This window comes from Pithys albifrons, chromosome 2 (assembly GCF_047495875.1).
Source record: "Pithys albifrons albifrons isolate INPA30051 chromosome 2, PitAlb_v1, whole genome shotgun sequence".
Taxonomy (NCBI): Eukaryota; Metazoa; Chordata; class Aves; order Passeriformes; family Thamnophilidae; genus Pithys; species Pithys albifrons.
In genome coordinates, this window is record NC_092459.1 from 44,765,586 (window position 1) to 44,787,036 (window position 21,451).

General features: G+C 42.0%; 1 protein-coding gene across 2 annotated transcripts; it reads right to left on the reverse strand.

The window, feature by feature from the left end:
• Positions 1 to 2,202: 2,202 nt before the first annotated feature.
• On the reverse strand, positions 2,203 to 20,600 carry SNX3 (sorting nexin 3). 2 transcript variants are annotated; one of them, XM_071548858.1, is made up of 4 exons: positions 20,350 to 20,599; positions 6,891 to 6,986; positions 6,384 to 6,508; positions 2,203 to 2,888 (listed from the first exon to the last, which is right to left on the reverse strand). In XM_071548858.1, exons 1-4 carry the CDS (start codon positions 20,509 to 20,511, stop codon positions 2,783 to 2,785), a joined length of 489 nt encoding a protein of 162 aa, XP_071404959.1. In that variant the 5' UTR covers positions 20,512 to 20,599; the 3' UTR covers positions 2,203 to 2,782. The 2 variants fall into 2 exon arrangements, with proteins under 2 accessions (XP_071404959.1, XP_071404960.1); XM_071548859.1 differs by lacking the exon at positions 6,384 to 6,508 and having other exon boundaries at positions 20,350 to 20,600.
• Positions 20,601 to 21,451: the final 851 nt, after the last annotated feature.

Genomic DNA, 21,451 nt, shown 5'->3' on the forward strand with positions numbered 1-21,451 from the left:
TGGTCTCACATTCTATCCTTCCAATACAACTAGATCATAAAGCAGACAATACTTTTGATGAGTCCAGTGAGACAAAGCACAGACTATGGGACCTCAAAACATCTACTATACAAACCAGCATGGACAACTTGAGAATGCATTTTGCACAGAGCAAAGCACTTTCTTAGAAAGAACCAACAAACACTTTATAAATCATTCTTCCTGCATCAGTAATAACCTTCAACCATTTTCTGCTCTCTATACTAAAAATAACCAGACAGAGCAGAAAAATCAATTGTGGTTCTCCACTCTGTGACAATTTGGTTTACGAGCTAAAGAAACTGAACCCAGTGCTGTGCAGAACCCATCACAGAACATTCATTCCAGTAAGATTCATGCTGCTGTCCCAGTGCAGCAATAAACGGGAACTGCATCCCTGCTGCAAGGCAACCAGGCACCCACACTCTGCAGCGCGCTGTAATCCAAGTCACCACATCACCCAGGCCAGAGGACAGAACAGAGCACACTGGCCTTCTTCCAGCTGTTAAACATGTAGGACAATGGGAGCACATTCATTTCTCACCATCTTACCTGCAAAACTTAGCCCAGCTGCAGAACAGACCCGTGAACTGGGAACAATGCCCAGATCCCTATGGTTTAGGTACAGCTAATCTCAAGACTATGTCTTGCTCCCACTACAGCAGATTGCACAGAGGCAGAACCAGTACACTGTACTAGAATTAGGGTCTCAAGCTAGCTTTGAAGGACTTAAGGTCAGTTAAGATCCCAGAGTCCTGTAATTCTCAGAGGCTAACACTCCTAAGTCCTCACTTTGGAAAAAGGAATACTTCGACATCAAGCATCCAGTTTTTCCCTCTTTGGATTATTTTTTTTCTCTCCATGGCAAATGATGCAGATCATGTCATCATATTTTAGGTATAAGAAGGGGCATTTACTTTGACTTCTGAAACAAGCATATCTCAGAAAAGAACGTTTGAGAAGAGAAAAAGAACATCTTACTCTGTATCTAAACCTTAGCCCTTCTTTTCCCTTTTTCAAGAGTAACTCAACTTTTAAGTGTGATTCAACAAGCACGGTGAATTTTAGAAATTATTTTACATTATCACAAACATCTCAAAAAGCTGGACATCCCTGGACTGCAAGTGGACTCTCTCAGTTTTGGTCCCTGGTTTTGTGAATAGGACCATTAGAGGGATTAGCACAGTCTTACTTAAGAACAATTATTCAGACACCTATCCATTCAGTGTAGCTAATGACTAGTACTGTATGTAATCCCATTGGCCACTACTGCTTTGGGAGTTCAGTCCTTCACATTCAGATTTCCATAAATGAGGTTAATTGTCTTAGTTAAAAGAAGCTAATAACTTTGCCAGCAAGTTTGTAGGATGCTCTTGACAGTGGTAAGTATTACAAGAAGGAAAAAAGTAGCAGAGCCTGGTCTAAGGCAGCATGTAGCTACCAAGTAGCACAAAACACTAGAGCAGACTGTTACTAGAATGTTTTTGAAACTGTTTCCAAGAACATCTGGATAGGGAACTTCCATGTCACATCTGGAAGACTAAGGAAGCTGCTTCTCTAGCTCACTTCTTTCTCATGAAAAGACAATTTTAGGAGTGCTGCTTGTGAACTGCAGGTCAGCCACCAACCACCTGCATTGCACCAGTGGTCATACAAGCACAGTGCTACAGTTTACCCCTCCTCTACTGTTCAGGGGAGTGGGCTATGATCACATCTTACAGCACACTTAAAGGACTTCATGTCCCTAATTGTATTGGTAGACCAGTGCTACCTTAATCTAGGAACCAGGTTATAATAAAGGTTATGTCAACATTCCTTTCTCTATAGGATGGTATAGTTTTCACCAGCTAGTTGAAGCTAGATTGATGCTTCTTGTGCCAAGTAGAAAGGCACTCTTTCCCCAAAGTTATTAAAGTCACAGATCTGTCAACTGCCTATCATGAATGGCATTCCATCTTTGGCTCCATAACAGAGAAACAGCCTTCAATACCTTCAATATGTTCAACACCTGCAGAGTGAGTGCCAGCAACTAAGGGTGCTTAGTGCTGGCTCTTAGTAAGACAAAACTACACTGTGGATGAGCATCACAGCAAGGCTGTAACACCAGTTCACTTAGTATAGTCAAATCCCTGCTTCTCAGAAAGCATGAGATACCCCATGCTCAAGGTCAAGAGTGACAAATCATTTTAAGTGCATTTTCACTTTTATTTCAAAACTTTAGACAAGTTACTTTAGTATATAAATTTGATTTTTTTCCTCTTACAGAATATAAAGATAATTCCCTCATTACTTCAGTATAAAGTGTTTTACAAGCTTGAAGACAATTGCATATGTGTTTCTCACACAGGATATCAGAAATAAAGCAGTCTTTCTACAGACGTTCAGACAGGTGACTACCTCAGAAACAGCACAGCAGTTTAGTCAAATACAAGTGAACACGTGACACTACGATTATGAAAGTTCAAGTAAGGCCAAGTCAGTAAACATTTTAAAGTCATTGCAAATAATAGTGGAAAGGTTTGTGAGACGTTGCAAGGGGTGGATAGTCTCATAGTATCATACTCTTAAATGAAGGATTCAGAAGGAATTAGCTAGAAGACAAGTGAGTTCTTTAATGCTATAAAGCATATGCAAAGACCAAGCAGTGTACTGGTGTTAGTGAAGATGTCGTGCCTGTTCATCCTCAGCATGCTAAGACAAACTACAACCAAGTCTTAAAACCAAGCCTAAGAACCACTAATGTTTAAGAAGATGGTTTTAGAATTCATGTATGTCTTATTTTGGATGGTGTGTAGTTTTTGTCTATTACTTCATCTTGTAAGAACATGTGAAGACAGCGCTCGTTCTGTGCCAGTGGGTGGCCAGCAACCCTGGGGAGGAAAGAAACAAACATTAGTGTGAACCAGTGGAGCCTACCTGCAGGTAGCCAGCAGACCAAGGTTTTGCACCAGTAATCTATTGTTCTGCACTTAGGCATGGATCCCACTTCCAGTTCACTGCTGGCAACTAGAATGATGTCTAGCAGCAAGATTTCTCATGCTCCCCCAGATGAAGTTAGTCCATAGGAACTCTGAGCTACGTCTGATCATTTGGAAGCATGTTAGGTCATCATCTACCACCCACAGGTGATGGGACTATCCAGGTGCCATCCTAACAATAGGAAACCTAGAGTTAAGAAAGGCAAGTAATGAGGTTTTTTCACAGGTCTTGACAGCTGTGCCACAGGGCCCCCTTCTAACAGTTGCTCATCCCCTCAGTTTTCAGTCTCACTGAGGAGCAGTTCTCCCCCCCGCAGAGTTGAAGCCTCACTCCACCAGCAGGTGCAAAGGCCTTTGGAAGGTTCTGGCACTGCTCAGGGTAGTGACTCCTCTTGGTCAGTGCTCCTCTCCCATAGAAGAAGGACTGACTGGAGCCAGAGGGTACTGCCCAGTCTGTTCATTGCATGTGTCTTAGCTACCAAACACATGAGACGGAGCTTGTCTGTTCTAGGAGAGACCAGTATCCCTACTGTAGGTTTAGCATTGTTTCATACATAAACTGAGATACCATCCTTTTAACAGTAAAGGAGCTGAAATTGAATTACGAGACACTCCCAAACATGGAAGAAAACCACAAAGTATTGCATTTGAACCATTAAAATACCACGCAGACTCCTATATAGGTAAAAATTCAGGGGAATCAGATACCTGAAAGTTGATCACTCACAGATATGAAAATATAAAGTAGTGTGGTTTAAAAAAGCTACATCCAATTTGGTCAATCAAGACAGACTTCTTCCTTTAAGAGAAAGCCCCGCATCTTTCCTAGGGCAGCTTTTGTCAGCCTTATGGCCTCCATATTCTGTCAAAACATTTCTTCTTTTAATGGAAGTGATCTAGTTGAACACATGTAATACACAGCCAGCTCTGGTGGCTCAGCACCAGTACTTCCAAGCACTTCTGTGGATCTTCTTCAAATTTATCTATTAGTGTTTATTTCACCACAGGACATACTCACTTGTCACTACTCACTTGTCATTGAGGGTGACCTATAAAGAAGCAGCTAAGCTCTCCTATTCAGTGTTCATGGATTATTTCAAGTGCAGTTATAAAACCTGTCAATCCTGTTGGTTCTAGTAAATGACCAGCAGTCTCAAGCACAAGTTCACAAGGATGATAGTCTAGAACAACTCATTTGAGCTTCTTACCCTCATCTGACTGAAGTTGCTGGCCTGAACTTCAAGGGAAAGACATACAGGAGAAGATGAGGAGGAAGCAGCATATTCCTTTTCCCTTTCAGGAAGGCTTGGAAATCAGTGGTTGAATTGCAAGACTAGATCTGACCTCAACTTCAACAGGAATACCTCACTCTGCACTGGCTGTCCCTCCGTGTTTTTCACCAGAGTGACCCTTACACATAACAGCTGCTACTTCAAGAATTTTCATGTATCTCAGTCAGGTTCAGGCAGACAAGAGTGTTGAGACACAGCCACTCCTTGAATGCCATTGTGCCATTGTGATGGTGGTGCCAGGAAGCTGGCCCGAGAGAGCTGACTCAAATAAGCTGTACTGTTGCGATTTAGATTTCACATCTAGGGGGGCAAAGGTTCTCAACAACATCCATTTCAACATACCTGGATATCAAGAACTGGCATTGATACACTAAGATTTTTTTCTTACAGTGATGTAATTTATCTTAGGGACTCTTTAGTTCTAGAAGCAAAGACCAGTTTTGAGAATTCAGTAATGTGAATGTATTATGCAAATTACCTTCAAGTCTAATTCACTAGTTCCCAGAGTACTTGGTAGAAGCCTTAAGGCTTCTATATGGTTCAAATCTTTAGTAGTATTTGCTTAATGAGTTGGTCATCCCATTAGAATAAATTGACAAAGTTGAATAGTTATGAGTTGTGCCTAAAAAGCCTTATTCCAGATGTACTCAAGTCTGCCACTGCATCAATAGCTACATTAACAACTTACTTTTATGTTTCAAAGGAGGAAAAATTAACCAAGAAGTTTTACACTTCCACAGAATCAATTTATTACTTGGTGTAGGACTGAAAAAGTGATACCCATAAACTGATCACTTCATTTCTGTCAGCTAAACTGAGTTTTTCAGAGTCAAAGTAAGATGACTATTTCACTATCATCTGCTTCCAAATATAAATAACCCTCTTCCACACACGTTGCCAGACCTGGCATGCAGAACTTTCAGGAAGTGCACTTCTTCCCCATTTAAGAGAGAGTCTCAAGCCTGCATGGTTAAAAGTTCTACTTTACAGTCATGACTGCCTTGAGTTTACAGCATTAAAAAAAACCAACACATTCCATCTTACTACTGCATGCCTTGGAAGTTCATTCCACTTGTCTTTGAACAGCAAAAAGAGCAACCTGCAGCATTTTACTTGCTCAGAATCATTAGCAATACCTCTAAATTGAGCTATGTGAGGAAAAACTAAAGAGATTTCATATGGTCTCACTTACGTGCACAAAACAGACAGTTTTGGTAAACTAGTCACCTGTAACTCCAAAACACGTGCCTCAGCTGACTAACAGTGACTGACAAGTACATTCTGTTCAGTTCTGGCATAACTCACAGGCATCCTCTGTCCCTGTTAAACAGTGTAACTATTGAACAAGATTAGAATGCTAGTGGAACTGTCAAGCTTGGAACTTTTAAAGGGAGTAGTCCTAAATCCAGTTGGTCTGAACAGCATTGACTCTAGAGACCAGAAGAGCTGGTTAACTGACAGCACTACTTCTTACCCACGTTTTGGATCTACATTGTTAAGGAGACTAAACCAGCTACTCAGGTCCATGTACAGACAGCTGTCAGTAGTGTCAGATGTCAGAAACAGAATCATAAGACTTTGCTGCTATAATTTCTGCTCACCTTTGGAAAGGCAGCGACAAAACCCAAAGTGTGTATTTCAAACTATATATGCCTACCTCGAGTAGTGTTTTTACATCTTCAGAAAGATTCTCATGATGATTAGAGAAAATATGCATCATTACACAAGCTGATAATACCTCACATCTGCAATCAAAGTAAAATGCTGTAAGCCCATTGTAAGCTCCATTGTTCACCCAGTGCAGGATACCTTTTCAGAAATTATAAAGTAGAACTATTTTGAATGCTATAATTTAAGTAGCAATTTGCATAAATTAACAACAACACTAACAGTCATTTCAGCTGTTCAGGTAGGCATTAAGATACCCAAACTAAACACTGGATGAGCAATGTTAGTATGTCCTTCTGCAAGATGAAGGGAAAGTTAATATTCTGAACCTAGTGCAGTAACCATAGTTAGAGGATGAGCAGCTTTAATTCAATTTTCCAGAGCTGAGCTCTGGGTTTGTCTCTAGATAACTAGACCCAACACTTACTTGTTTATGAATTGTTCAAGAGCCTGCTTCCTTTCCTCTATAAAGGAATCATCAAATATACCATCATCTCCTCGGAAGGGGAGCTGACGGAGAAGAGCTTTTCCTGGTAGAGGTGGTACCACAACCTGAAAGATTCACAGAAGTGTCTTTAAGTGCAGCCTGTAAGCAAGTTCATACACCTGTTCCACCTCTTCCCCCTTGAGGACCAAACTCATCATATTCCTGGTGAAGTAATAAAACATGAGCAGGGAAGAACAGTATCTGCTCAGAAAGACAAGATGAATTAAAGTAGTTTAATTCTGAATTAACTGAAAACCATTCAAACAGCCTCCGGCATTGTAGAACTGAGACCTGACAGAAAGACTGACACTCTGGTTTATTTCTGGACATATTCAACCACAATATCTGCTCTATATGATATATGCTTTATACCACAGTCGTAACATCTCAGCATTGTTACTCTTTGTATGTCTATGAAGACTTGCGTTTAGCTTTCACTTTACTCACCTTGCTTTCTCTTTCTAGTTCATTCCTTAGCCATTCAAAGTCACTATATCTTCTTCTGACCGTAGACTCTTTCAATTTGAAGATAGGTAGATTTGTCTGAAAACAAGAACACAAGCTGTTGATCAGACAGATTAGAAGTTTTGATAAGCAGATGCAAGAAGCAAACTGTTAAGTTACACGTTAGTTCCATTTAAGCAAAAACAACAGTATTGAGAAGGTAGAGAAATACAGATAAAGCTCTAAGCTACCTGAGTAATCTGTGCCTCAAACTACATAACTGTGAGCCTCATTTATATAATATCCTGATCACTGGCATTTTGTTATCATATCACCTAGCAGAATATCTGATTTGCTGGCCACTTGAGATGGTTTTAAACTTGCACAAGCACCTGCTATTCTTCCTGTTGGGAGCTGGATTCCCAATATGTACAAAACTGGAGGTGGAGAGAGAAAGGGGAAGAGGGTCTTCTTAATCCACCCAGGCTTCTCTTATTGCATTGAAGGGAGTGTTTCAGATACCAGCACAGGACATTAACCAAGATTCCTGTACTCTTCTACTCTCTGATACAACACGGCCTCCAACATTTTCAGAAGCAGTGCATCTATCTAGGACAGATGAAGATTTGATAGCACAAGCTGCCAAGTTTGCATAGCTCCAAAGAGGCCAACAGGGCTGAGATGCAATACAACTTTCAATGCTGAGGAGATTAGAGTGTTTGACTACAAAGTTAAACTAAGCAGAGCAGGATTACAGACATTAGGCAGAACTTTACTGAACAAGGCCAGGAGCCAGCACCCAACTCTGACACCCCTGAAAGAGACATCAAATGGGAACAAGGCTATAATGCTGCACAAGACCATGTTACATATACAAGCACCCTGATACCAGTCCTAACTTGTGCAGGAGCCTGTATTACTTCTGTTCATTCTTGGGTGCAATCCAATTTGCATGTTATTTTAAAAGTAGACATTGAAAGAGTGCTCTCCTAATGACATTCCCAGAATGAAAAGCTCCAAGACCATATTCTGAAACTTGGTGTCATTGTCAAACCGGCTACAACATTACAAAAATCTTCCTAAGAGTTTTGACCTCCTGAAAGTAAGACCATGAGCCTATAATTGCCATACACAACCAGAAGCAACAAAATAAACCCTACTGTTGTCAGACTGCGTATTCATTAATAGTATACCTTTAAAGAAGACTCTTGAGAAGTACCCTTGGAAGCTGAGAATTAGCTCAGTTGGTTAAAACTTGGTTGTAATAACACCAAGGTCATGGGTTCAATCCCCTGTGTGGGCCATTGACTTAAGAGTTGGACCCAATGATCCTTGTGGGTCCCTTCCAACTCAGAATAGTCTGTGATTCTGATTCTGATGTTCACATGAGACTACAGTTACTCCTGTGTTTTCCTGTTGACAGATGCACAGCAGTTATTCTCTGCTAGTGCCTTTTACCTCTTCCTTTTTGTTGTTTTATTTGTTATCTCATAAGCCGTCTCACTCAGGATCTGGTCACAGTTTGAGTGGAGATCACTGTACAATATCATTTGTAGGATGTTACACTTAAGCTATCACTGGGCAATACTTTTGGCTGCCCAAACAAGTTTAACCGCAGGTTTAATTCCTGCGCTAGGCAGGCCTGTCACTCTGAGCTGTTGTATTGCTGCCAGCCAATAACAAGTTTCTGGCTGTCACAGTTCAAAAGTACTTGAGAAGTTGTGTAGTTTCACATTATGCAAGTTAGTCCATAATTTACAAGTTATAAAGTACAGAACAGTATTTTGTTATGCAATCTTATTGCTAAATGTTTAAAAGTATTCAAGCTCTCCTTCCCAGATAAATCATTGATTGTGCTAGAGACTAAAAATAAAATTGGACTTAAGATTTATGTCAGAAGTCACGATTTATAAATCACCACTCTTGTCTTGAGGGTAAGAATACTCTGCTCAACAGTGAATATAGCTGGGTCCTGGTGAGAACATGAAGGAGATTCTCAGGAGTTAAGTACTGGATTATTTTCCTCTGATTTCAGCTATTGGCTTTTTAACCAAAGTCACCTTTACACATTAACTCTTTGTCAGTGTCTCAGGTAGAAAGTCCTTTACAGTATTTAACACATAGGTTCTCACCTGCAGAAAATACTCCTTTCTCAAGTTACTTACAGGAGGGATTAGAACTGGATAAAAGCAGCTAAAAAACAATGAGTTCCCAGGTCTTCAGGAACTCTTTTCATACTTCCAGGCATGAAGTCTATAAAGTTAATCTCTAAACAACCTATCAGGCTTACAGGTACAATGTGGGGGTAGAAGTGCCAATGGAGCTCATTTTACTTTCTACATTCCCTTTTGAACTTTTGACACACAGTCCAGCTAGCAAGCTGAAGAAAAGGACAGAGTCCTTTGTTTTCCTTTTGAGTTGAAAACTCTACTCCAATTTTGATTATAAGTATTGCAAATGTTCAGACTGAAAAGTATGTCAAAAGGCATCCATTAAATTAAGCGTCTTACAAGTCACCAGGTGACAACTGTATGCTAAAGGAAAGTACATGTTCCCTGTCCTTTGGTGTGGATATGAACTAGAGCTATCTATTGAGATCAATTTCTAAACCTCATGTTTCTTAAAACCCAGTAACTATAGCAATTCTTCTTCCTCTAGAAATAAGCACTGATAGAGCAGTGTTCTTCAGGTAAACAGCTGCTGGAAAGACCTATTTTAGAAAGCAATTTGAGAGTCCTGTTTTATACTGCTTAACCTATTTATACCTTAGGTCCCCATTTTTAACTCAGGCTGTGTGTATGTGTGCATGGCCAGACTTGGGGAATGCAGATTTGGGCAGGGCTCTCCCCACGTGGGTGTGCCCTTCCAGCCTGCACAGTGGATTTTTTAGGTGAGGCACAGCATGCACAGAACTGGCCCCACCGTTTCAGTCCTGAGGTCCATCTGCCATGGCCGAGCGAGCTTGGCCAGTGACAGGGAAGTCCTCAGGACTGTCACAGCACCCGGTACTAACCGGGGCTGACCCTGCTGAGCATCCGAGATGTGACGGGATGGGATGGTAGGGAGGCATTGAACTGCCAGAGGATGGTCCCACTGAGACTGAAACTCAGGTCCTTGGGATTCAGAGTCCAGAGTGCTCTCCTTTACACCACCGGACCGCCCTTAATTTGGGCTATACTCACGCCTGAATGGGCCTTTTTCACTAAGGATCATTGCCCTGTTTGAGCAGACCACTTCTTCCTTCAGTGGGAAGGATTTCTGCATGTCCTACTGCCTTCATCTACCATGGAAAGAGAGTTTTCATCAAGCGAGCCAGACAGCTCCTGAAGCATGGGCTATCATTGGACAAGAATTTGGTAGAAGGAGACAATCCTGAAGTTTCAACAGAAACTTCAAGACCATAGAGGACACCAAAAATGTTATTCTCTGCTTTACATTTTATGTTGACAGCTATCCTTGTTTAGTCATTAAAGTGCCAATAGCTATTCTAAGCACTGCTAGCTCTTTGTTTGCCTGCTAGAACAGAGACAAGAGTAAGGCACAACACTTCAAGTCTGGCTAATTTTATTTTTACAAGCATTTCTGCCCATGCTGGTTCAGCATTATAGTGTTGGCTTTCTGGCTTGCTGATCTGCAAAGTCTACTATCATGAACCTCATGACCCAGTTTGGTACAGCTCATTCCTCTGGTAAGTTCAGCAGATTTACTGCCGCAGTTGCTTCTTCTGCAGTGCAATAATTTATTTGAAAAAAAAATTCAACAACTTCCTAGTCCAAAATCATGCCTCTTAGCAGTTTGAATGCAAGTCCTCAAGCTGAAAGGATTGTGTATAATCCAAGACACCCAGAAGTCACTAGTCAGAATGGCAGATAAAGCACTATTGCAGAAGGACCACACAACCCAAAATCCTAAACCACAGAAAGATGCTAAGAAAAGACAGATTTTGTATAGCACTGTTTCTTTACTACACTCTGTGCAGACATCATTAGGCTTTCTCTGACTACTGTCAAACTAACAGTCTGTATTTAGCTGGGGAAGTTAATGGCCAAGCCAGCATACTGGAATATTATCAAAGCTGGTGCCAAGTTACATTACATAGTTAAACAACAGACGACAAACCCAGATCCCCAAATCACTCCTACATTTCTCCAATCAGACACCAAAGAAGTTTCTACAGTCTTTCGGCTAGTGCTCAACAAACTAATAGTGGGAACCAATGGTTGCTTGCTAAGAGACTTCAGGACAAAACCTGTATTCACAGTAAACATGCTTCTTCAGCTACATTAATGTTACTATGACATATTCAACTTAAGAGTCCAATTTCAGGCTCAGTAGGTTCCAAATTCACTTCAGAAGCAAACGACACTCCTAGGAGAGTAGCTTGGATAACCAGGTAACAGTGTTCTAGCTGTTACTGCAGTCAATCCCCAAGCTATATCCAGTGAGAAGTCTAAAAATTGTTTCTGTATACAAGTGAGGAGACTTTCATGAACAGAATGCATGTAGTTTGAGTACTAGTCAACACTGTCCATTCAGCTTCAGATGCACAGCTCTCCAGTGCAGCCATTCCAGTATACAGGTTACCTTAAATGCAAGGGGAAAACTACAGTACTTTGCTTTAAATACATTTAAATTCTAAGTATCTTTAAGTGTTCTGTTATCTAGATTACATTAACTTATCCAGGGAGTAGACAAAGTCTTGCAAACAGCCAGATTTGCTCCTATAAATTTGTTTCCAGACATAATCAAATGCCAGTAGCATTTGGGTTTCTTCAAAGAGTGTGCTGACACCCTACAAGGTTGTCTGTGTGTTACAGCAGGTCAGTCCTTCTCCGTAACAGCAGAAACTTCACAGCTGTAGTTGTTAGCATAGTTTGAGGTAAATTTGATTAATTTTCTCATCTGCCAACATAACACTCATCAGCAGCCCTGCATTGCCCTTGTCTCCCACTCCTAACAGAGGCAGGATAAAGCTTCACTGTTGCCACAGCACCTACTTTGATGTCATCTTTTCAAGCAGCTTATGTTGGCCTTGACAGAACTCTATTTCCATTAAAATAGAATGAAAGCAAGCACACAGCTCACTTTTGATAGAAGCTTGTGGGTTTGACTCTTGGAAGCTAAATTCAAGCACCTCACTGTCTCTTCATCCAAGCTGTAACCTTTGTCAAGAGCCTACACCCTTTGGCTACATTTACGGTCAGTCAATGGGAGCTCTGGGGTCTTACAGTAAGTAGCATTCAGGGTGGATAAAAAAGTATTTGATTTTCTTAATGCAAGATCCTGCAGTCCTTTAGTGCAAGAAACTGGTTCCAGCAGTCCACTGTTATTGCAGAAACCTTGCCAGTGGTTTGTTTCCTTCCTGACTTGACATAAGCATCTACCTCTCTATTTCCTACAATTATAGAAAGCAAGAAGGAAGGAAAACATGCTATAAATTTCAGTTTCTAAAGTTTAGATTTTTGCTGGGTACCGAACTGAAGCTTCTTTCCCACTGCAAAGTGTCAGATAAGAGATTGCTATTTTTCTAAGTTTCAATCCTTTTGACCAAACCAGAGTTCTACACTCCCTTTTCTCCACTTGATGTCCGATCTACTGAATGTGCATTACATTCAAAAAAATACAAAGTTAATAGAACACTGAAAAATCTGATCATATGTCTACATAAAAGTTTTAAACAATGCTGACTTAAACTATACCAAGAACTATAGAGATTCCTACTCTGCAGTACTGAGATATGGAGCTAGGATGTTTTTCACCTTGAAGATTAAGACAGTGAAATCCTGATAGCAACAAAACGAGAGGGACTATCAGTCTTGACACAAGAGTTCACAGTTGCCAAAATGCCTTGAGTCCAGAGGTGCTCTCTGAAAATGAGCATAGGAATGTCTAGATTTTTGCCAAAAAGCATCTATCATCACCTGATCAAGTTCAACAACATCAATTCAAACAACTGAATTGTGGTGTGCCATGGTCAGAGGGCTCAAACTAGAGTAAGTCAAGAACAACAGATTGTTCAGCGATTCTTTACTCTTCAGGTTCCATGCTCAGAAGCCAAAGGTAAAATCAGGAACTTGCTTTAAGGAGGACACATTCAGGCAAAGACTTTTACAACACCCAAACAAAATTAGTAACTCTAGATAATTATTTCACAGAGTTAGCAAGCCAAAGCCTCCTTTGAAATACCAAACATTCATTTGAAATAGAAGGGATTGCTACTTTTACACAATCACAAGGTGTAATGGCCACATGCTCTGATTTGGCCTACTGTAATGCTCCCATTAATTCCTCATAGAGAATGACCAAAGAGGAATCATTAAGTTTATGCTTTAGCTTCATTAGCTGACATCTGCCAGCTACAGTTCAATTGCAGTGAATTGCTGTAATTGGTAATTTTTTATCAGGAACAAAAGCTTTAACATGCTTTGTAAGCTAGAGATAGTCCAGTATCTTTATACTTCAAAAATATAAGAAAAAGGAAGTAAGAAACTAGTATAGAAGTAGATCTCAAGTAGCAAAAAATTCTCTTCATATTGCCAGTTTTACTGAAGCTGAAGCATTTGCATTCTTAAGTAGCTACTAAAGCTACAGAAAGGCTTCTGACTGCTGTTCATTAGTTTGTAGCATATTTTAACACTTAGAGGGTGCTGGAGCTCAGGCCCACAGAAATAAACTCAGAAGCTTTTTTCCCAGGTACAGAGGTGGCTTTAAACCACTTAACACACAGCTTCATTTTGTTATGGACTTTAGAGTAAAGCTGCTACACACTAGCTTATAGTTACACTTTAAAGATGGGCTTTGTGGCCAATGAAAACTATACTGTCATATGGAAGAACCTTGTAGGGCATAACAAAAGTTTTGAATTGGATTCTTAAGAAACAGTCACAGAAGGCATATTTCATGGACTCATTTTCAGTAGGTAAAACACTTGTTTCTATACCTTGACTAGAAGGTTAGGGCTTCATCCTTTTCACATTAAAAGTTACAGCAGCAAAAGCAACTTCAGACCTTCCACTCAGTGATGTATCTTCACAGGGCATTTGGATTATGTACTTGCTAAAACAGCCTCCAGTAGTGCAACTGGCTTTGCATTACCAAGTGAAAAAATTTTAAATAAAATAGTTCCCTTAGAGTTAGAAGACATAAATCTGCACTGCATCATTTATCTCCCCAGATGAAAAGTAGCAGAGACCTGACTGCTCTAAAGTTCAAGCTGACACTTTTTCAGCAAGCCATCTAAAAATAAACATGTATCGAAACTCCCTGGCATCACATGCCTACCTGGATCACAGCCATCTGTCCTACAAGGATTAGTCATTGTTCCATTTGATTTGGTCTGTTCCACACCGTAGCAGAGTGCAATCTTAACACATGACAATCAAGACCCACACTGTATACGCTGAAATAAAAGGAGTCCAAGTAACCAATTAAACTAATATACTAATAAGAAGCACTGGAGAGAGACTTGGTTATTTTATTTACACAGTAACAGGTATCAATGCCAAACTAGTTAAATATCTTTGGATCAGGCTCTTGAAATTAGTTTAATCCCAAACCTCTCAAGAAAAAAAAAAGTTGTTCAGAGCAAATATATGCAATAGATTTGTAAATCCACTCTCCTTGCTTTAGAAGTTTCTTTCATCCAAGCCATTCCACTTCTCTGTCTTCCTAGAACTTCCTTGGAAGTTCTTAGCCTTCCAGCTATCCTTTTCTGAATGACAGCTTGAAAGAGCAGTTAATGCTTGTAAATGTGCAGCACCTGGGCTGTAGAACAGAAAAAGTCATCTGAATCACTCCATTTTTATTCTTTGAAGAGGAGTTTGGAAATATCTAACTGGGGGTAGTGTCCAGAATAGGGCATTAAAAGCATAATTTACTCCAGTTAGAACAGACTTCCAGGGTTACGCAAGATTTGCAGTAGTAAAGAAATAGCGAATTAGTGCTGATTGTGCATCCCCAAACACATCCATGCTGAGTCAGTGTTTAGTCATTACTCCACCACAAGCTTCAACCATGAAACGGTACAGTGCCAAAGTCCACTACATGAAGGGCAATTTGATTCTTTTCACGGTGGGGGGACAATCTGCAACTTCAAACCCTGCTAACCACATCAAAGACAGGAGATCTGATACTGTTCAAGGACAGACCATTTCAAAGATGCATTCATCAGATCAAGAGCACCACTTTGCAAAACATGACATAAGACAAGTGCTTTCTGAGCAAGTTATACTCTCAGTTCATTTATTGTCTTACTCTGACTTGATTTGATCACAGCAGTCAGAATTAAATCAGTCACTCAAGTCAGACTACTATACATATGCCAAAATGCAAATATTGTATCCAAGCTAACTCTTGAAAAAATGGGTTAAGAGGAGAACAGACTTTAAAAAGCAGCTCAAGTTCAGCAGTACTTGGATATACTTCCCCAGTCCTTTGAAATCAGTACTATTCTTAATACTGCAGGCACTTGACAGCCTGTCTGTTCATTTCCTTCCTCACACTGGACCTACAGGTCTACAGCAGTCTTTCTGCAGAAGGTACAGGAGAGGTGACTGCTGCTTAAAGGGCATTGGTGCCACCCAAGTGATGCATTTCACAGCACCTGGAAGCACAGCAGCAAGAGAGTACCTTTCCATACCTCAAGACACAAGCCACTGCACTAGAGAACCTGAAAAGCTAAGGTATACCTTAGTGCTGAGTTTAATAGCACTGATTAGAGGTAGCAAGCCATTGAACATTAAGAATAGAACTAAGAAGACAAAGGCTTTTAGTTTGATTTAACCAAAAAGAATTCTTTAACTACTTGGACTAATAGCTCCTGTAACAGATATTTTGTTTTGGTTCTGTCAGTCTGAATATCAACGACTTCTCTGCAAATTCTTACTAACCATAAACAGATAATTCAGCCTTTTAGTCTAAATAACAAATCCAACCAAAACAGGCAACACAGAAGTCACTTTACAGAAACAGTAACAGATGAAATAGTGTTAACAAAGGGATATTACCCAAAATGTAGAAGTTCCTGGATACCTGTATGCTTTGTTGACAGTATTCTCACCGAAGTGCTTATCTGCTATGGCACTGCCCTTACAGTGGGTGTATGGATGGCTCTGACATGTGTCACCGGTTGCTGGATCAGAGTTAGCACGTAAAGCTTAAGTCTTGTCGCCTTAAAGGATTTAACAACTGAAGCTGTTGCAGATAATCTGTTTGAGTAAAGACCTTCCTTTTGACCCACTTATCAGGAAAACTATGTCTCAACTACAGCAGAAGACAAGTGATACCTGGAACTGGATTGAGGACTAACAACATGCTGTAGGACAGTAGTATGATAAATGTAATTTGTTCCACATTTGCTTCCTGGAATTCAGGGAAAGGACTGGCTTGTAGCTCACAAATAGTAACAGGTATTTGCATGCCCTCACTGAAGAGTGTTGACATACACAAGCCCACCCTGGAAAGGTTTAACAAGCAGAAAGAACAGCTAACAATGACTTACGAGAAACAGCATGCAAGGGTATTTAACCTGAGAACTTAACTGTTGGTTCACACCTTTCCTCAAGGGTTAAGGCATTGGAGTAGTTTGCTGTATCACTTTAGCGGGCAGTCTAGTTGATTATGTTAGTTTTAAACACTGCAGAGTCACCATACTGTGATTCCATAGATGCCTTGAGATGAGTTGAGTGCTTTATCAAGTTTATTTCACTAGAAAAAGTACTTGGAGCTTTATACCCTACTGCATTAGCTCCATTTTAGCTCACTCTAAGCTGTCACACACAAAAGACAACTTCGAATGGTACAAAGTCGCTGCCTGATGCTGCTGATGCAAATCAAACTCTTAAGTAGCCTGTCAAACCACAACTCACTCAAATTTGGTATTTTAGCACTGCCAGGATGGCATTTTCTATCACTTACCATTTCTGAACAAGACATTTGACCTTGATTGCCAGGCTGCCCTGCAGAGGTACACTGCCACACTATGTGCCTTACAGGGGTCGCCATCATGGAAAGGTTTCTGTCATCACCTTGTCCAGCTTGCCAAGAACAGACTGTTATTTAATGCAAGTTCAGCCTCAGCAAGTCAATACTTTGGCCAAGTGTCCATCTGTGAAGTAAACTGTCCTGCTACAAGTGCTGTAGAGGGCCTACCTGCAGCACTCCTCTTAAGAGACCTAAAAACCTTGTCAAAGCACTATACACTTACCACAATGCATAGCCACCCTTCACAGAGACAGTCGCTATGAGAAACCTTCCTAAATACCAAAACACTGGTGACTTGCTCATGCAGTAGCTCACTGCTGAGGACTGTATTCAAAACTTTAGAGTTCCCCATTATGCTTTCCCACTTCCACCAGAAGTTGATGAATACAGCAAAAGAAGAACTAAAGCAGGAGGTTGTTCCACTTGTTGCTTTCCATACAACAGATATGCTTCAGCTGCAGCATCGGTAGAAGGAAACTGCAGTATTTCACGCACGTACTTTTGGCAAGGTACTTGTTATCAGGTATCAGTTCACGAGTCTGCTAGCAAGCTCAGTCTTTCAAAAAAAAAAAAAAGTTAAAGCTTTTAGATTCAGACAAAGAGAGAATTACCCTTGGACAGAGTTTGTAAACACCAAGACAATGGTACATGTCTAATTGTCTCAGTGCAAACTTGAATCCCAGTGTCCTCTCTGACAATATTTCTGGGTTAGTGTAATCTCCAGCTGTAACATGAGGCTGCTGTCCAACAGCTTTCTTCAGAATCTGGCAGCTGTTAAGCCATCCATTTCTGCACACTTAACATTGTAATGTTGGTGCTAGTTGAAGACATCACTTTCCAGATATGGCAGAAGTAACTCACATAATCTTCTCAGGTTTGTTCTATTGCCACTACTACTGCTGGGGGAAACTGTCAATGTCAGCTGCCGCTTTCCTACTTTCTGGGATCACAAGCACTTGTCAAACCACAGAGGCCAGCTGGTGGCCATTGTCTGCCACACTCCAACAAGCAGCTTAACTTTTAGGCCTAACTTTTACAAATACAACATCACAGCAATTCAAGTTTGCATTCTTCTTCCATGCTGAAACTTGTTTATTAGCAGCATGGTCTGTGTTCTGCTGAGAAGCGGCTAACTGAGACAAGTTTAGACAGTGACCATAATTCTGTATGTATGTATTACCTGCTCTATAGCCTTCCAGCACAGAGGGACATAAAATTCAATTTTACAGCTCATGATAGCTGTGAACTATGTGTATAGCACTATGTGTACAGCACTTCACAACTGGAAAGGGAATGATCATGTACTACAAAAGCCAGCCCTGTACACAGGCACACACAGCTGCATGCAAGGAGAGTGGAGGATGCAATGTTTACATAGTAGTTAGACTGGGAGGAAGAATAGAGGAAGGTCACAGTACTATCACAGTGTATGTTTGTTCAAATAATTTCTTGGCCGTCACTACAAGAAGAATCCAGAATTTTCTACCCCAAACAGCAGATGGGCTAAAACATATCTGCCACAAAACCTGCTTTTCTGCTTTTCTTTCTGATGAAGAACTTCAGTTGAGAATTTGAAAAAAATTACTAATTTTTTAAACATGGGAGATTTGAACCATAGAATCATAGAATCGATTGGGTTGGAAGAGACCTCCAAGATCATCAAGTCCAACCCTTGGTCCAACTCCAGTCCATTTACCAGATCATGGCACTCAGTGCCACAGCCAATCTCAGTTTAAAAACCTCCAGGGATGGTGAATCCACCACCTCTCTGGGCAGCCCATTCCAGTGCCTGATTACTCTCTCTGAAAAGAATTTTTTTCTGATATCCAACTTAAATTTCCCCTGGCAGAGCTTGAGCTCGTGCCCCCTTGTCCTACTGCTGAGTGCCTGAGATTTGGTCTCATTCCCAGGGCCATATCATGGCTAAGTCTCTTTTGTACCATCTTCCTTGCATCCAGCAATTCCAAGTGCTCAGTCTGATGGAAAGAAACGTCATCAGGAACTTAAAGTGCAAATACTTTCCAGCAAGGTGGAATTATATCTTCCTGCTAAGCTGACTGCCAGTGTTCTGGTAAGGGCAGTGTAATGCAACATAAGTCTGCAAGTTCTAGTTTGTCCTCACACAGAGGCCAAACACAGGCTACAAGCATGTCAGTTTATTCTCCCTGCCCTACTGACACACCCTGAAACACAGGAATGGCTACTGACTGTGACCATTTGTGAGCATCTGAAATAAAGAACTATCCTTCCTAGTAGCTTTGGATCTCAGCTGATTTTGCTTTTTAAAGTAAGGTTACATTAAGCTGGGAACTTAGGCCTTTTAAACCAGAAAATCCTCACAAGGTCAAGTCTTGTCTGAAGAATTTTAGTGACCAAGGCAGCAGGCCTCAGCTGAAGCCTTCCCTGCTGGGAAGGCATATGCACTCCAGTGACAGAACTCACACTGCAAAGAATGTTTGCAGGGACTCAGAAGCTTCCCTCTTTATTACTAACTGTAATAACTGACCAGGTTCAATAAGCTGTAACAGAGTAAAGCTATGCAAGGTAGTAGACTCAACCACAAACTACCAAAAAAAATTGTAAGAGATCCTCTTTCTCAACCTGACTTATCCCTACCAATGTAGACCAAAAAGGGTTCTCTGTCTCAAGTCCCTACCAGCTACAGGCAAGAACCTTGTGGTAGATATTACATTTTGTTTGTCCACTCCTCTATGTCCTGTTTATGAAAGTAAAAAGACCAGACAACATAGCAATGACTTAACATAGTTTTTCTCAAGCTCAAGATGACTAACCTCTGGGGCAAGTAAGTGAATATAGCCCTTCCAGCTAGACAGGAGTCTAGTGCTAGTATGGAAAAGTATTTGATAGCAGCACATAGCAAGAAACAGTCCAACTTATTAGACACTACAATTTTATTTCAGGTACCAAAGAAAACAGGAGGTCTTCCCCCATACACTTGCCCCTTATCACTTCAGCTGGCTGTATTCTAGCATGTGTGCCCACTACGACTTATTTGCACATTCCTTATGTATTTTTGAGGCCACTGGAATCCTTGACTTTCTTCTCAGGCCAGATCCACCCATATTACTCCACCTCAGACAGCTCAGAATCTGCCCTCCTCTATTCACCTGAAGACAGACAAACAATCGCTCACAGCACACGAAGTTTCTGCCGAAGGACAAGCCATGCACAGCAAGAGACGAGAGGGCACTTATCCTTCGGTTATCTTAACCGACCTGCACCGCCCCAGCTACCAGGAGCTACTACAGTTATCAGGGCCAGGCCGAGGACGGAGGGGCCACTGCGACTCCGCCGCCGCCTGCCCAGCGCCGCTCGCCGCAGGAGCCGCGACACGGTTCTGAAGGGCACGGCGCGGGGAGCCCGCCCCCGACCCCAGCCTCGGCCAGCCCCGGGCGGCAGGAGGGCCCGACCCCGCCACCCCTGCTCCGGCCCGGGCCGGGCCGGGCCGGCGCTGCCTCACCTTGACGCGGATCTCGTAGGTGGTGAAGCGGCCGCGGCCCACCCCCACTGTCTGCGGGTTGCCCACGTCGATCTCCAGGAAGTTGCTGGGCGGCCCGTAGGCGTCGTTCAGGTTCTGCGGCTTGCTGATCAGCCGCCGGGTGTCCGCGATCGTCTCTGCCATGGTGGAGCGGGCGCCTTTCCCACCCTGAGCGACCGACCCGACCCCGAGCGCCGCCGCCGCTCCACCCGCCCTCCCCGCGCCCAGCTGACTGCCCGGCAACGCGCACAGACACCCACCGGCCGCGCGCAAGGCACGCTGGGCAGTGTAGTCCTCAGGGGCAGGGCCGCTCTCTTACGTGCGGCGCGGCCTCCCGTCTCTGCAACTACAAGTCCCGACGGGCGCTGGGAGTGCGGCGTGATGGCAGGGGAAGCTGGTTTGTCGGGCCCGCCCGCTCGCGGTGCGTCGCGAGTGGGCGGTGAGGGAGTGGGGCTGCGCGAGCGGGCGGGCGGGCGGGTGTGCCCGCGGCTCCCACGCCTTGGGGGATGGAAACACCGGGGAGGAAACGCTGCTTTGCAAGGTGTTGGGCAAAAAGAGGCAGGCAGGTGCGAACGTAGGCTGGAGGAGATGCCTTCCAAAAGCTCTGTGTTGAAAACAGTCTCAGGTTACAGTCCGAACCTGCAATCAAGGTGACAGAGTTGTCTGTAGTAGCCTAAAGTTTTTGAAGTCTCTGTGCATTTTTGCGAGTGATGTACATTTGATAATATAAGCAACGGGCCCAGATTTTATATCCACATACCTTACAAAGGTAACAGTTTGTTCACGTGTCATTCAGAACTCACAGGAAAGGAAAACTGTGTTTACAAAATAAATTTTTTTAAAGTATTTTAATAACTTGAGAGAGAAAGAAAAAAGGAGATGAGAGAAAGACAGAAGCAGACCTGACAGACTTGCTCCCTTCCATGACATACGGTCTTTATTTCTTCAGTATCTGATTGAGTAGGTGATGTGTTATGACACAAGAAATGTTGCCCAAAGTAGTGGAATGTTTGCCCTCTTGATGCACCTGGAACATCAGTGAAGAGAAATTGTACTAATCTGCTGATAATTCACATTACCATCA